Source organism: Carcharodon carcharias, chromosome 1 (assembly GCF_017639515.1).
Source record: "Carcharodon carcharias isolate sCarCar2 chromosome 1, sCarCar2.pri, whole genome shotgun sequence".
Taxonomy (NCBI): Eukaryota; Metazoa; Chordata; class Chondrichthyes; order Lamniformes; family Lamnidae; genus Carcharodon; species Carcharodon carcharias.
Window position 1 is genome coordinate 188,459,719 of NC_054467.1, and position 17,889 is coordinate 188,477,607.

A 17,889-nucleotide genomic window follows, 5' to 3' on the forward strand; every position below is an offset into this window, starting at 1 on the left:
TACAGAGTGTTGGTGAGGCTGCACCTAGAGTACTGTGTACAGTTTTGGTCCTCTGTATTTAAGAAAGAGATTCACTAGACTGATTCCTGGGATGAAGGGGTTGACTTATCAAGAACAGCTAAACAGGTTAGGCCTTTATTCATTAGAGTTTAGAAGAATGAAGAGTGATCTTATTTAAATGCAAAAGATTCTGGGGGGGGCTTGACAGGATAGGTGTTGAGAAGATGTTTCCACGAGTGAGAGAACCTTAGGGAGCATTGTTACAGAATAAGGGGCACTCATTTAAAACTGAGATGCAAAGGAATTTCTTCTCTCAGAGCATAATGAAAGTCTGGAATTCTCCACCGCAGAGAGTTGTGGAGGCTAGATCACTGAAAGCATTTAAAGGGGAGGTAGGTAGATTTTTTAAATATCGGGAAGTTGAGGGCTATGAGGAACTGAGGCCTGGGGCAGATCAGCCATGATCTTATTGAATGGTGGGGCAGGCTTGAGGGGCCGAGTGGCCTACTCCTGCTCCCATTTCATATGTTATGTTCTCATTTACTTAGACCTTCATTGGTTTTTAAACCCGCTACGAAAAGCTCTAAGTAAATTCATGTAAAAACCAGTGCAAACAATCCAAGTCTCCATGGTTCTGGCCACCTGATCCCATTGTCATTGGAATCACAGCAGTCTGGACAGGACAAAACCAGCAAATGGAACTTTAAACTTCCCACCAAAGTACCATGAATATGCACACGTCAGGACTTCCTCAGGGTCCCGAGGTGCATCAGTGACCTAAGTTGAGTCAGAGGTCTTCCCACATATCGGAAGATTTAGGCCAAAGTTAACAACAGTGCAGCCGTACTAACTTGCTTACTTTCTTTTGTAAGCTTTATATCCATTCATTTCATAAATACAGATTCAGGCATTGTAATCTATCTTTTATTCATTATAAGATTTGTAACAAAAGACTAAAATCATCACGATATAGTTATATGGTCTAGCTAGCTATTGACAAAAGGCACTGTATATGGACAATGTTCAATGCAAGCCAACACTGAAAATACTCAGCATCTACAGAAAAGAAGCTGAGCATTTCCAGCATTTTCTGTTTTTAATTAGAGTTCCAGCATCTGTAGCATTTTGCTTTACAATTTAATTCAATTTAATGCTCAAGCCTCTGCGCAAACTAAACTGGCAGAGACAAAAGGATAACACAGAAGTGGCATGAAGAAAACAACAGAAGAAAGGTACGAGTTCAGATGTATAAATTATTCAGAAAGGGGCAACCAATGAATTCATTGCATAAACAAATTTTAATGTGCCGGAAATGATGCTGGAGAAAAAATATTTCCAATAATTTCTGTTTGTAATTTCAGATTTCAGCATTTTTTAAGCTCACTATGGTATGGAGCTGATTCAGTTTTCAACTATACTCTAAACAATTTGTCCCCCTCCATCCAAATGTGGTTCAAAGGTACTTACCAAAAGGCAATTCAAAACGGGTGTCTAACAGGATTTTATGTGGTGTTGGACTTTTGGTTCCACATATCTCATCCTCCTTCATCAAAACTTCTGCATCTAGTGTTGACCAATCCCCTGGCCCTTCCTGTCAAAACATAAACTTCAAAAAGTTAAAAGAACAAAACAAGCTAGAGAATTATAAAATAGGCTAATACACAGTGAAGTTGTATAATATTTAAATACAGCTTCTGGATTCAGACACAGAACTCTCAGCTTTGGCAGAGGCATAAGGCAGGCAATAGTTGACCCTTGTCTGATTTTCCTATCGATTAATACAATGGGCTATTTAATGAATGACCAATCTACCACAGCTAAAGTGCAAGGTTACATCCCATGTAGAATTATATGCAACACATTCAGTGGCTAATAACAGTATTAAAATCAAATCATTATTTTTTGATATAAACCTCTGACATCTGACCTACACAAAATGATTTTTGCTAAGCGCTTTTCTCGATAATTATGGAGAATGGCACTTCTAGGCTATGATCCAGTTACTTGCTTTGACTTCAAGTGTCAGCATTAATGGCATCCAACTCAAGTAAAACACAAACAACTGCAGAGAGAATCTGGCTCTACTCTCCCAAAATAATGGCCCTTGTTCTCAGCCTCAGAAGGCTGTTCCCCTCCTGCATTCACATGAGAACATTTCAATGTTCTACTTGATCCCTGCAGGCTCTGCAACTGCTAATTTTGTGTTGTAAACAGCATGCATTAAGAGGTTGTGAACACCGAAAATTTTAGTAGGTATGCTTAAAAGGAGGAGACATTTTTCCCTTCAGTCTGTATTGGTTTCAAACTCAGGTCATGGAGATGAAAGTGCAGTACTATACTCCATCCACTCCCCTTACTCTACTTGTACCTTTCATTTAAAATTGTAATTTAACCTAAAATCATGCGTTTTCCATTTATTAATCAATAAAGGCAATCAAGTGAATCTTCACTTAAGAGATTTGAGAGCTATTTCCAATAGACCGACAACGCAAAACAAATCAAAATAGAAACTAAAAAGGTATTTATCACTATTAAAAAGATTATGTGACTGTCATCACTGATTTTAAACTGCAATTAATACAGCTCGAGCACCAATATTATTGATGATCGCCTTTAGAAATAAGAAGCTTTGATGGTTGGGCTGTGCAAAAATACATCAAATATGCTACAAGGAAATAAAACAACTAAGCAGTATTGATCTAAATGCACACTCTTGGGCTTTGTCACATATTAAATGCTTTTTCTGAAAAGAAATGCGTAGATTGCAGTAATTTATCCTGCAGAGGAAAAGCATCCAAAAGAAAACCTTACAGATTTGCACCAGTTGACAGAATATGGCAACAACCATTTAGGAAGTGCACTCAATTCTAAAAGAAAGACTTGCAGTTATATAGCCCCTTCCACGACCACCAGATTTCCCAAAACATCTTACAGCCAATGAAGTCAGAAGTGTCCTCATTGTGGTAATGACTTTATTTAATACTGGAGATAAATAAAATTAAGATTTTTTTAAAACTATGTTCTGGGGTCCAGGAATTCACCAAGGCTCCTTAGACAACACCTTCCAAGCCCGCAACCATGACCATCTAGAAGGACAAGAGCAGCAGATAGATGGGAAGACCACCATCTAGACGTTCTCCTCCAAGTCACTCACCATCCTGACTTGGAAATATATTGCTATTCCTTCACTGTCGCTGGGTCAAAATCCTGGAACTCTCTTCCTAACATCACAGGGGGTGTACCTACGCAACATGGACTGCAGTGGTTCAAGAAGGCAGCTCACCACCACCTTCTCAAGGGCAGCTAGTGGTGGGCAATAAATGCTGGCCTAGCCAGTGAAGCCCACATCCCGTGAATGAATTAAAAAAAACAAGGTGTTGCAGATAAAGTACATCTATGATAATCTTCCTCATTTAACTTGTGAAAAATACAAAATATGTCACTTGCTACTCCAAATATTAGTTGCAAGCTGGATGGATTCCAGTTACAGTCATTCCAGAAATATCAAGTAAATGCCAATTTAACACCTTAAAGGAAGTGGCTGCTGAGAGAGTAGATGTATAGTCGGTTTTCATTTTCCAAAATTCCCTAGATTCTGGAAAGGTCCCATCAGATTGGAAATATTGTATCTAACTCCTCTATTCAAGAAAGAAAGGAAACAGAAAGCAGGAAACCATGGCCTGTTAGCCTCACATTTATCATTGGGAAAATACTAGAATCTATTATTAAGGATGCTACAGCAAGATACTTGGAAAATCTTAATGCAATCCGGCAGAGTTAACATGGTTTTGTGAAAAGGAAAATGAGTTTGACTAATTTATTAGAGTTCTTTAAGGAAGTAACAAGCAACATAGATAAAGGGGAATCTGTAAATGTGGTGCACTTGAATTTCCAAAAGGCATTTGAAAATGTGCAACATCAAAAGTTGCTGTACAAAGTAAGAGCTCATGGTATGAGGGGTAACATATTAGAAGGACAGAGGATTCATTGGTTTACAGGAAACAGAGAGTAGGGATAAATAGGTCACTTTTGGTTGGCAAGGGATCAGTGCTGTGGCCTCAACTATTTACAATCTATATCAATGACTCCGATGAAGGGACTGAATGTACGGTTGCTAAATTTGCTGTTGACACAAAGAAAGGTAGGAGAGTAAGTTGTGAAGAGAACATGAGGAGCCTGCAAAAGGATAAAGAAAGGTTAAGAGAGTGAGCAAAAATTTGGCAGATGGAGTATATTGTGGGAAAATGAGAACTTGTCCACTTTGGCAGGAGAATAAAAAAGCAACAATTTTTTCAATGGAAAGCAATTATGGAATGCTGTGCTACAGAGGGATCTGGATATCTAGGTACATGAATCACAAAAAGTTAGTAAGCAGGTAGAGCAAGTGATTAGGAAGGCAAAGGAACATTGTCATTTATTGAAAGAATGGAATGTAAAAGTAGTTTTGCTCTAATTGTACAATTGGTGAGAACACATCGGAGTACAAAGTACAGTTTTGGTCTCCTTATTTAAGAAAGGATATAATTGCACTTGGAAAAGTGCAGTCAAGGCTCACTTGACTAATACCTGTGATGGAGGGGAGTTACTTCTTGAGGAAAGGTGGGACAGGCTGGGCCTTTATCCATTGGAGTTTAGAAGATTGAGAGGTGATCTTATTGAAACATATAAAATCCTGAAGGGATTTGACAGGATGGATGCTGAAAGGATGCTTCCCTTTATGGGAGAGACTAGAACTATGGGACACAGGGGAGGTGATGACATAATGGTATCATTGCAGGACTAGTAATCCAGAGACCGAGGGTAATGCTCTGGAAACCGAGGTTCGAATCCCTGGTGAATTTGAATTCAATAAAAATCTAAAATTAAAAGTCCAATGATTACCATGAAACCATTGTCGATTGTTGTAAAAAGCCACTTGGTTCACTAATGTCCTTTAGGGAAGGAAATCTGTTGCACTTACCTGGTCTGGCCTACATGTGATTCCAGACCCACAGCAATGTAGTTGACTCTTAAATTCCCTCTGAAATGTCAGTTGTAACAAGCCACAACAAAGACACAATAAAGCAATGAAACCAGACAGACCACCCGGCATTGACCTAAGCACCAGAAACGACAACAGCAATCACAGCCCTGTTGTGAAAGCGTGGCCAAGTCTCCTTTGTGGATTTGGTCTGCCTGACACACATCATCTGATAACAGCCAAGAAAGGAGTCAAAGGGTATAGCGATTGACAAGATGGAGGCCACAATCAGATCAGCCATGATCTTATCCAGTGATGGAGCTGGCTCGAGGGGCTGAATCCTTCAGGGAAGAGAACCTGCCACCCGGTATGGGCCTACACAAGACTCTTGTCTCTAGAAAGGAGAGAGAATGGGAGAGGCAATGGAGAGATAAAATGAGTGAGAGAGGAGGGGGTGGGAGGAAGAGAGGTAGGAGGAGGGAAACGGAGGTAGGAGAGGCAGGGAGAGAGATTTTAGATATCTACAACTCAATCAGTACTTTCACAAGACCACCAAAACCCTCAATCTCCACCACTTGGAGGGGAGCTTGGATGTGATGGACCTTCCAAGTCACATACTGTCCTGAGTCCAGAACTGAAGAAGCAGAAATCCCCTCCCTGCTGCAATCTCCACTCCTAATCCATTGATTCCATCACTGTCCCTGGGAGCTGTCGGAGGCTGAAACAGACTGATCACAGCCGTGACAAAACATTTTACCCCCAATATAAGCTCTCAACCACAAAGACATCACCTGGCTCCACCCAAGCCTCAGCTCATCTGTTGCTGAAACTCTCATCCATTCTTTTGTCACCTCTAGACTTAACTATCCTAACACACTCCTGGCCAGCCTCCCTCATTCAACCTCCCTGTACTCCTGAGGTCATCTAAAACTCTGCTGCCCATGTGTTTACTCACACCAAAAGCCAAATTTTGCCCTTGGTGGGCGTGAGGGCCCCACCGGCTATGCGCTTCCTGTGCTGGGCGGGGGGAAGGACTCCCCATCTGCAGATGCTGAAATTTGGAATTAAAAGAGAAAATTCTAGGAATACTCAGCAGCTCAGGCAGCATCTGTGGAAAGAGAAACAGAGTTAACTTTTCAGAAAGTCCAGAATTACAGGAATAAAAATGGTGCAGAATTTGTTGGTCAATATAAGCTCAGAAATGGAAGAGAAATGGACTATAGAGCAGGAAGAACAATTCGTGACTAAGAAAGATACTGTGGGAAGATAAAGCTGGTAAGTCAGCAGCACATGTCTAAGGGATGGGCAACAGCAGGAACCTCATTTAGTGCTGGTCAGTGAAAGTAACAGTAAAATCCTAAACAGAACCAAACTATACCCATTATTAGAGACAGCGAAAGGTAGGCAATAGCAGACAGGTGATTGGGTAAGACAGAGGTGAGAGCAATAGATGGACATGGATTCAGATCCACAGTAAAAAAAGCCCAAGAGCCACGGAATCTCACACAGATGACCGAGCAGAGCACGAAAAGCTCACAGTTGTAGACAAAAGCTCAAAAAGACTCAGTCAAAGAGAACGGCCTACTCCTACTTTTAATTCATATGTTCGTATAGAGTCATAAAGTTATACGGCATAGAAACAGGCCCTTCAGCCCATTGTGTCCATGCCAGCCATCAAGCACCTATCTATTCTAATCCCATTTTCCAGCACTTGGACCATAGCCCTGTACGCTATGGCATTTCAAGTGCTTATCTAAACACTTACATGTTGTGAGGATCCCCTGCCTCTACCACCCTCTCAGGCAGTGTGTTCCAAATTCTGCCCACACTCGGTGTGAAAAAAAAATTCCTCAAATCCCTTCTAAACCTCCTGCCCCTTACCTTAAATCTATACCCCTTGGTTATTGACACTTCCGCTAAGGGGAAACATTTCTCCCTATCCACCCTATCTATGCCCCTCATAATTTTGTATGCCTCCATCAGGTCCTCCCCAGCCTTCTCCGCTCTAAGGAAAACAACTCTAGCCTATCCAGTCTCTCTTCATAGCTGAAATGCTCCAGCCCAGGCAACATTCTGGTGCATCACCTTTGCACCCTCTCCAGTGCAATCACATCCTTCCTATAGTGTGGTGACCAGAACTGTACACACTACTCCAGTTGCAGTCTAACGAGCATATGTTTCAATCCTCCAGGTAGGTATGAGACAGGACAAATAACTTAAGTTTAGCTTCACCTGCACTCAATGTTATGCGATGCAATTTTTAAAATACAATTAAGATACAAATTAAGTAACATGTTGCACAATGTGAAGTGTACTGTACTAACAAAGACATGCCTCTTGAAAGTATAAATAGTCTACAATTTGTATGCAGTTTGAGCACAAGGTCAGATACACATTCCAATATCCTAAGAACGGTACCGTAGAAGCATAGAGTTTCACAGCTCCAAAGGAAGCTATTTGGTTCATTGTGCCTATGCCAATGCTCTGAAAGGGGTATCATTTAACCCCATCTCCCTGCCTTTCCTCTAAACACTTAAATTTCTAGCCTCAGGCTAGGAAAAGGGAAAAATGTATATCTTCCAGATCGTTAGTGTCCCTCGTAGGGAAAAACTTCTGTGGTAATTTCAGTGTCCCGAAGGAAAAATCTGTGCCTGTTTTAATGTTGATATAATGGTTTGTGACTGGATTACGATTGGAATCAACCACTTTTCTGAGCTAAGGGGAAAAAATATTTATACCTGCCATTTGGATGCAGACAGAATCAATCTCCAGGGCCTGATAATCTACATCCCAGAGTACTTAAGGAAGTGGCCTTAGAAATAGTGAATGCATTGGTGGTCATCTTCCGAGATTCTATAGACAGTTCCTACAGATTGGAGGGTAGCTAATGTTACCCCACTACTTAAAAAGGGAGGCAGAGGGAAAACAGGGAATTATAGACCAGTCAGCCTGAAGTTGGTAGTGGGGAAAATTCTCGAGTCCGTTATAAAAGATTTAATAGCTGAGCACATGGCAGAATCAGACAGAGTCAGCAAGGATTTGCGAAAGGGAAATCATGCTTGACAAATCTACTGGAATTTTTTGAGAATGTAACTAGTAGAGTTGATGATGGGGAGCCAATGGATGTAGCTTATTTGGACTTTCAGAAAGCTTTCGACAAGGTCCCACACAAGAGATTAGCGTGTAAAATTAAAGCGCATGGGATTGAGGGTAATGTGCTGACATGGATAGAAAACTGGTTGCAGAGAGGAAACAAAGAGTAGGAACAGACGGGTCTTTTTTGCGAATGGCAGGCAGTGACTAGTGGGGTACCGCAGGGATCGGTGCTGGGACCCCAGCTATTCACAACATATATGAATGATTTAGACGAGCGAATTAAATGTAATATCTCCAAATTTGCAGATGACACAAAGCTGGGTGGGAGGGTGAGCTGTCAGGAGGATGCAGTGATGCTTCAGTGTGATTTGGAAAGCTGAGTGAGTGGGCAAATGCATGGCAGATGCAGTATAATGTGGATAAATGTGAGGTTATCCACTTTGGTAGCAAAAACAGGAAGGCAGATTATTATCTGAATGACTATAAATTGAGAGAGGGGAATGTGCAATGACATCTGGGTGTCCTTGTACACCAGTCACTGAAGGTAAGCATGCAAGTGCAGCAGGTGGTAAAGAAGGCAAATGGTTTGTTAACCTTCATAGTGAGGGGATTTGAGCATAGGAGCAGGGATGTCTTGTTGCAATTATACAGGACATGGGTGAGACCACACCTGGAATATTGTGTGCAATTTTGGTCTCCTCTGAGGAAGAATATACTTGCTCTCAAGGGAGTGCAGCGAAGGTTTATCAGACTGATTCCTGGGATGGCGAGACTGACATATGAGGAGAGATTCGGTTTGGATTATATTCACTGGAATTCAGAAGAATAAGGGGAGATCTCATAGAAACCTATAAAATTCTAACAGGACTAGACAGGGTAGATACAGGAAGGATGTTCCCGATGGTGGGGGGGCGTCGAGAACCAGGGGTCACAGTCTGAGGATATGGGGTAGACCATTTAGGACTGAGATGAGGAGAAATTTCTTCACCCAGATAGTGGTGAGCCTGTGGAATTTGCTACCACAGAAAGTAGTTGAGACCAAAACATTGTATGTTTTCGAGAAGGCGTTAGATATAGCTCTTGGGGCGAAAGGGATCAACGGATATGGTTAGAAAGCGGGAGCAGGCTATTGATTTGGATGATTAGCCATGATCATAATGAATGGTGGAGCAGGATCGAAGGGCTGAATGGCCTACTTCTACTTTCTATGTTTCTAAGCATAACTTTAGTGGTCCTGACGGTCAAATAGCCTTGAGATATTCACTGTTCAAGTTAACACTTCTTTCAACAAACTTCCTCCTCATCGCCTGCACGGTTTATCTATCAACTGATGTGCTGAATCAGAGCTTCACCAAAGACCTACCTGTGGCACACCACAGAGCTGAGATAGCTCATTTAGAAAAATGTACAATTTGTCTTGGTTGAGATTATCATTGCCTCTCCCCTATATGAGCTGCAGAAAGGAGCGCTGAAGGTAGTAATGTGCTCAACTCCATCATCAGTCAACATCTATATGGAGGTCAGTATTGGTCAGCCTGCTGTGATCTAAACTAAGACATAATTTAAAGTCAAATTACTGCGATATATACAAGTCTTTGAAAACGACCCATTTTTGATCTCTGGCAATTGTATGAGAATGGTCCAAACAGCATATAAACTGATTCTGCTGTGGGATCACCCAATAATGAGTAGCCACTTAGTGTTAAATGCCGTAATTAAGCAGATCCCATTGTGTATGGCTTCAAGTCTGACCTAATAGGGTTGGAGAGTCTCTGAACAGATGCCCTAGCAAATAATAAATGAATGCTAATTTTCTGTCTGGAGGAGCTATACAATGGTAAGATAATATTTTAATTTTAAATTAAATAAACATTGGCATTTTATTTATTTCTTTACCAGTTTTAAAGAAGATCGCAAGTAATACGGTTTATACCATTTTCAGTTAGATCTAATGTCTAAGCAGCACTGTGTCGGTGTCATGAAGTTACTAATGTATATAATATTTTGGAAAATATTTTTCTTTTAAAATAGAGGTTAGTCTGTGGGTATATCTTAGTTGGATTAAAGCCAGCTTGTCTGGGTGCTTTGATATGTACTAGTTTTGATATGTAAGAGAGATAGCGTGCATTTGCATTTTTTGAACAGAGCATTCAAGAAGTGGGGTGAAAACTTGACGCCTTTCTAACAGCTACCAAGCAATATGTTTATATTACTAATAAAACTGGTATTATGAAAGGGGTTTCATTGTTAAAAGGTGAAGTTCAAAGAGGTTGTTGATACAATGAGAATTAACATTCAATGGGACTGGTAGGTATAACTTCAATAGTTTTCGTGTGCGCAGGCAGAGGCAATATAAGGTCAAAAGGCAGCTGTAAGCCTCCAACTGGCTCCACATTGAAAGGAACCTCAATTTGAATTTGTAAGGTGAAAGTGCTCTGCCTGGTGTTCGGTTATGTCTATGGGTTGCTGTTGCCTTAATGGAGATTAGTTTGGGAATTTAAAAGTTATGATAGTAGTAATTTGTAGCCATGTGTACATATATTTTAACCTGTGTAAATTAATAAAATGTTTCATTTAGTTTAATGTAAAACCTCAAAAACTAATGGTCTAATTCCTGAGTTTAGAGTCGCATCTCAAACATAACACTTAAAATAAAGGATGCTGGAAATCTGACACTGTGCTCTGAAGAGGAGTTAGACAGACTCGAAACATTAACTGTCTTTCTCTCCACAGATGCTGTCAGACCTGCTGAGTTTTTCCAGCATTTTTTGTTTTTGATAACACTTAAGATTATTGGTTATGACAGTTGTTTAAACTTTCCCTCTGGGATTTTTAAAATAACTCCGCTTTACCAACTGCATCGGTCATAACAGTCAGAAAGGTAGACCACCCCCCCCAACCCCCCCCACCCCCGAAGCCACTGGATCTCACCTCTCCTTCCCATTGTGAGAATATTTTTAAACTGTGCCCCCTAGTTCTAGATTCCTCCACAAGGGGAAACATCCTCTCAACATCTATGAAGCCCCATCAAGATCATATATGTTTCAATAAGATCACCTGTCATTCCTCTTAACTCCAATGAGTATAGTCCCAACTTGCTCAACCTTTCCATGAAGACAACCCCTTCATTCCAGAAATCAGCCAAGTGAACCTTCTCTGAACTACTTCCAATGTAATTATATCGCTCCCTAAGTAAGCAGGCCAAAGCTGTGCACTACTCTACGCACTACTGTGGACTCACCAATGCCCTATTAGCAAGATGACCCTATTTTACACACCTTGCAATAAAGGCCAAAACTCCATTTGCCTTCCCAATTACTTTCTGTACCTGCATGCTCACTTTTTATGATTCATTTCCGAAGACACCCAGATCCATCTGTACCACAGCATATTTTAGTCTCTCTCATTTTAAATAATAATCTGCTTCTCCATTCTTCCTGCGAAAGTGGGCAACCTCACATTTTCCCACATTATGCTCTATCTGCCAAGTTTTTTTTCCCCACTCTATAAACTTACCTAAATCCCTTTGCAGACTCTTTGTATCATCCTCACAACTTTCTTTCCCACCTATTCTAGTCCCATCATCAAATTTGGCTATAATACAGTTCGTCCCCTCATGCAAGTCATTAATATAGTATAGATGGTAAATGACCAAGGTCCCAGCACTGATCTATGTGGCACTCAACTCATTACTATTTGCCAAGTTGAAAATGACCTATTTGCCCTAACCCTGTTTCATGTTAGTTAGCCAATCCTCTGCCCATGCTAATATATTACCCCCAATACCCCGAGCTCTTATCTTTTATGTGGTACCTTACTGAACGTCTTTTGGAAATCCAAATACACTATATCCACTGGTTCTGCTTTATTCACCCTGCTTGTTACATCCTCAAAGAACTTTTAATAAATTTGCCAAACAATTTCCCTTTCACAAAATCAGGTTGACACTGCCTGATTGGGATGTGATTTTCTAAATGTCCTGCTACTAATTCTTTAATAGTGGATTCTAACATTTTTCCAATGAATGTTAGGCTAACTGGCCATTTTCCTGTTTTCTGTCTCCCTCCTTTCTTAAATATAGTTGTTACTTTTGTAGTTTTCTAACCCACTGGGAGTTTTACAGAATTAAAGAAAATTTTGGAAGATTATAACCAATGCATCCATTATCTCTACCCCATTCTTTTAAGACCCTAGGCTGCAGGTCATCTCATCAGCCTTCAGTCCCATTAAATGGCAGAGAAACTAAACTTTGTTTAAACAAAAACAAAATACTTTGTGTCTGTCGTCTTGGATGAAGCTACAAGAAACCTCCCTGAAATATTGGGCAGCCAAGGGACTATGATTGTGAATCTGAAAGAAATTAGTATAAGTAAAAACAGTAGTGCTGGAGAAATTAATGGGATTGAAAATTGATTAATTCCCTGAACTATATGATCTACATCCCAGAGTGTTGAAAGAGGTGGCTGTCCAGAGAATGGGAGGTTGCAAATATGCCCCCACTATTTCAGAAAGGAGGGAAAGAGAAAACAGGAAACAACAGACTTGTTAGCCTGACATCAGTAAGAGGGAAAATGCTAGAATCTCTCTCCAAAGGATGTGATAACTGAGCATTTAGAAAATAATGGTTAGATTGAATTTATGATAGGGAAATCATAATGACAAACCTTTTGGAGTTTTTTGAGGATGTTACTAGCAGAATAGACAAGGGATAGCCAGTGAATATGGTGCATTTGGAATATCAGAAGGCTCTCAATAAGGTCCCGCACAGGAGGTTAGTAAGCAAATTAGAGATCATGAGATTGGGGGAAATATACTTGCATGGATTGAGGATTGGTTAACAGACAGAAAACATAGAGTAGGATAAATGGATCATTCTCAGGATGGCAGGCTGTGTCTACAGGGGTGCTGCAAGGATCAGGGTATGGGGCCCAGCCTTTCATAATATATATCAATGACTTGGATGTGGGGACCAAATGTAATATTTCCAAAACAAAAATAAAAATGCCTGGAAAAACTCAGCAGAAGTTGAGGTGCTGTTCCTCCAGTTTACGTTAAGCTTCACTGGAACATTGTAGCAGGCCAAGGACAGACATGTGAGCATGAGAGCAGGGTGGAGTGTTAAAATGGCAAGCGACAGGGAGGTCTGGGTCATGCTTGCGGACAGACTGAAGGTGTTCGACAAAGTGGTCACCCAGTCTGCGTTTGGTCTCTCCAATGTAGAGGAAACCGCATTGGGAGCAGCGAATACAGTGGACTAAATTGAGGGAAGTGCAAGTGAAATGCTGCTTCACTTGAAAGGAGTGTTTGGGCCCTTGGACAGTGAGGAGAGGGGAAGGGGCAGGTGTTGCACCCTCTGCGGTTGCATGGGAAGGTGCCGTGGGAGGGGGTTGAGATGTAGGGGTGATGGAGAAGTGGACCAGGGTGTCCCGGAGGGAACGATCCCTGCAGAATGCCACTGGGGAGGTGAAGGGAAGATGTGTTTGGTGGTGGCATCATGCTGAAGTTGGCGGAAATGGCGGAGGATGGTCCTTTGAATGTGGAGGCTGGTGGGGTGATAAGTGAGGACAAGGGGTTCTGGGAGGGAGAGGAAGGTGTGAGAGCGGATGCGTGGGAGATGGGCCGGACACGGTTGAGGGCCCTGTCAACTACTGTCAGTGGAAAACCTCGGTTAAGGAAGACATGTCAGAGGAACTGTTTTTGAAAGTGGCATCATCAGAACAGATGCAACGGAGGCAAAAGGACTGAGAGAATGGGATGGAGTCCCATCGAGGTAGCTGTGGGAGTCGGTAGGCTTGTAATGAATATTGGTGGACAGTCTATCACCAGAAATTGAGACAGAGAGGTCAAGGAAGGGAAGGGAAGTGTCAGAGATGGACCATGTGAAAATGATGGAAGGGTGGAAATTGGGAGCAAATTAAGAAATGTTTCCAGGTCCAGACGAGAGCATGAAGCAGCACCTAAACAATCATCGATGTACTGGAGAAAGAGTTGTGGGAGGGGGCCGGAGTAGGACTGGAACAAGGAATGTTTCACGTACCCCATAAAGATACAGGCATAACTGGGGTCCATTCAGGTACCCATAGCCACACCTTTTATTTGGAGGAAGTGAGAGGAGTTTAAGAAGAAATTGTTCAGTGAGAGAACAAGTTCAGCCAGACGGAGGAGAGTAGTGGTGGATGGGAATTGTTCGGGCCTCTGTTCGAGGAAGAAGCAAAAAGCTCTCAAGCCATCCTGGTGGGGGATGGAGGTGTCGAGGGATTGGACTTCCAAGGTGAAGAGGAGGCGGTTGGGGCCAGGCAACTGGAAATTGTTGATATGATGTCGGGTGTCAGAGGAATCACGGATGGAGGTGGGAAGGGACTGGACAAGGGGAGAGAGAAGGGAGTCAAGATAGTAAGAAATGAGTTCCGTGGGACAGGAACAGGCTGACACGATCGGTCTGCTGGGACAGTCCTGTTTGTGGATTTTGGGTAGGAGGTAGAAGTGGGCAGTCCGAGTTTGGGAGACTATGAGGTTGGAAGCTGTGGAAGGAAGGTCTCCAGAGGAGATGAGGTCAGTAACAGTCCTGGAAACAATGGCTTGATGTTCAGTGGTGGGGTCATGTCCAGGGGGACACAGGAGGAATTGTTTGCGAATTGACACTCAGCCTCTACGAGGTAGATGTCAGCGCGCCAGATAACAACAGCACCACCCTACTCAGCAGGTTTGATGACAATGTCAGGGTTGGGCCTGAGAGAACGGAGTGCAGCAAGTTCAGAGAGAGACAGGTTAGAGTGGGTGAGAGGAGCAGAGAAATTGAAATGACTGATGTCACGCCGACAGTTCTCAATGAAAAGATCATGAGAAGGTAAGAATCCAGAGGGAGGGGTTCAGGTGGAGGGAGAATATTGGAGGTGGGTAAAAGGATCCGTTGATTGGGAAGAGGACTCCTGCCCAAAGAAGTGAGCACGGAAGAAGAGTTCAGCATTGTGCCGAGCCCAAAATTCAGTGAGATGAGGGCGTAAGGGTACGAAACTGAGTCCTTTGCTGAGCCCTGAACGTTTAGCATCAGAGAGGGGAAGGTCAGGGGTTATGGTGAATACACGGCCGGAGCGGGGATTGGAAGACAGGATGGGGACAGAGGGACGGGCAGGGGTGGAGGGTCCTGGATGGACATTGGCGTCGATGAGTTGTTGGAGCCTGCGTTCCTTTGCACCTGAAAGAGACAAAGTTTCTTGTTGAGGCGTCGGATGAGACGAAGAATAAAATGAAACTGGGGCACGGGCAGCTTAGAAATAGGGTGCGTCGGTGCTGCTGGAGGGAGAGGTTGAGTGTGTTCATATGGCAGCGCATGCCACTGAGTGTGGATCTCAGGATGCGATGAGAACAGCAGTCCGGGGAGCATTGTGTGTCCCGGAGATACCTGTAATCCTGGGTGGGTTCGAAACGTAAGGGATGGAACTTCAGTTGAAATCCACATGGGGTAAGTTGGAGACGGAGACAGTCACTGAGGAAGGAAATATGGCTGTAAAAGCGAGTTTTAGTAAACATCTTGTCAAACACCAGGAGAGAAATGGCAAGCAATGAAGGCGAACAAGGCAAAAGAGAGAGACGGAAATCCTGTTGAACAGAAGAGCAATACGTCTTTTCAAGGAATGCCTACCTTGAAGAAGTGGCAGTCAATTAACACTAAGATAAAAGCAAAAAACTGTGGATGCTGGAAATCCGAAACAAAAATAACATACCTGGAAAAACTCAGCAGGTCTGACAGCATCTGCAAAGAGGAATACAGTTAACGTTTCGAGTCCATATGACTCTTCAACAGAACTAAGGAAAAATAGAAGAGAGATGAAATAAAAGCTGGTTTAAGAGGAGGTGAGACAAGTAGAGCTGGATAGAGCGCCAGTGATAGGTGGAGATAGCCAAAAGATGTCATAGGCAAAAGGATAAAGAGGTGTTGACGGTGGTGATATTATCTAAGGAATGTGCTAATAGGTGACATTGAGGGTAGAAAGCAGGACAAGCAAGGTACAGATAGCCCTAGTGGGGGTGTTAAGTAATATTTCCAAGTTTTCTGACGACACAAATGGTGGGAATGTGAGTTGTGAGAAGGATGCAAAGAGGCTTCAAGGAGATTTAGACAGACTAAGTAATTGGGCAAGAACATGGCAGATGGAATATAGGACGGAATTTTACGCCGGCAGGATTTTACCATTTCCCCCAAAGTCAACAAACTTTTGAATGGTACGGCATATTTTATGGCCCTGCCCCCACTGTGATGGGACAGTAAAAATGTGAAATTGTCCATTTTTGGTAGGAAAAACAGAAATGCGGAGTATTTCTTAAATGGGGAGAGATTGGGAAATGTTGATGTCCAAAGCTACCTAGGTGTTCTTGTTCATAAGTCACTGAAGGCAAATATGCAGGTGCAACAAGCAAATGGTAGGTTAGTCTTTATTGCAAGGGGATTTGAGTCTAGGAATAAGTAAGTCTTGTTGCAACTGTATGATGCCCTGATGAGACCGTACCTGAAGTACTGTGTGCAGGCTATACTGGCCATGGAGGGAGTGCAATGAAGGTTCATCAGCTTAATCCCAGGGATTGTCCTACAAAGGAATAATTGACGAGTCTGGGCCTTGCATTTAGAAGAATGAGAGGTGATTTCATTGAAGTGTACAAAATTCTTACAGGGCTCAACAGGGGAGATGCAGGGAAGATGGTTCCCCTGGTTGCAGGGATGCAGGTGGAACCAGTGGACAGGAGGAATTTCTTCAGAGGGTGGTAAATCTTTGGAATCCTCTACCCTACAGGGTTGTGGAGATTCAGTCATTTAGTATGTTCAAAACAGAAGTCAATAGATTTCTAGATGCCCATGACATCAAGGGATATGGAGGTACTGTGGGAAGATGGCATTGAGATAGAAGATTTGCCGTGATCTAGTTAAATGGCAGAGCAGGCTTGAGGGGCCAAATGGCCTATTACTGCTCCTATGTTCCTATGTTTTCCCAGTACTTTTTCTCTAGTGATTGTGATTGTTTTAAGTTCTTCCCACCCTTTTGCCTCTTCTATTATTCTTGGGATGCTTCTTTATGTCTTCCACCGTGAATTCGGATACAAAATGCTTGTTCAAAGTCTCTGCCATTCCCTTGTTTCCCATTATTAATTCCCCAGTACCATCCTGAGGGACCAACACCTACTTTAGCTAATCTTTTCCGTTTTATATACTTGCAGAAGATTTTACTACCTGTCTTATATTTCTTTCTAGCTTTTTCTAATTTTTTTCTCTATTATCTTTTAGCCATTCTTTGCCAGTTTCTAAAAATTTTCCAAATTTTTGGTGCATCATTAATCTTCAAAGCATTGTAAGCCTTTCCTTTCAATGTGATACAATCCTTAACTTTCTTAGTTAGCCACTTCTGGGGTCTTTCTGTCTCAATTGAAAATATCTTTGTTGATAGTTATGGATAATCTCCATAAATATGTCACTGCTTCTCTTCCATCTTACATATTGTCCCTGTTACTCATACCCTTGTAATTGTATTATTTAAGTTTAAGACACTGGTTTTAGACCCACATTCCTCACCCTAAAACAATGTAAAAATCTACCATGTTATGATCTCTTTGCCTAGAGGATCCCTTACTCTGAGATCATTAATTAATCCTATCTCATTACACATTAACAGGTCCAACAGAACCTGTTCCCTGGTTGGTTCTAGAATTTATTGTTCTAAGAATCTGTCCTGAATACAGTCTATGAACTCACCATCTAGGCTACCTTTAATTTGTCCAATCTATATGAAGATTAATATTGTCCATGATTATTGTAATACCTTTCTTTCCAGCCCCCATTATTT

The 17,889-nt window shown here is 42.0% G+C and overlaps 1 protein-coding gene across 5 annotated transcripts in view; it reads right to left on the reverse strand.

Moving 5' to 3' along the window:
* The window catches only part of LOC121277368 (protein unc-13 homolog B-like), a 710,648-nt gene that overhangs the window by 320,740 nt on the left and 372,019 nt on the right, over window positions 1–17,889 (reverse strand). For 4 of the 5 annotated variants that reach the window (XM_041186756.1, XM_041186790.1, XM_041186765.1 and 1 more), the window contains one exon: window positions 1,468–1,591. In XM_041186756.1, coding sequence (XP_041042690.1) covers window positions 1,468–1,591 — 124 coding nt within the window. Of the gene's footprint in view, window positions 1–1,467; window positions 1,592–9,419; window positions 9,468–17,889 lie in introns of those variants that run through there. The other variant, XM_041186775.1, reaches the window with a different exon arrangement.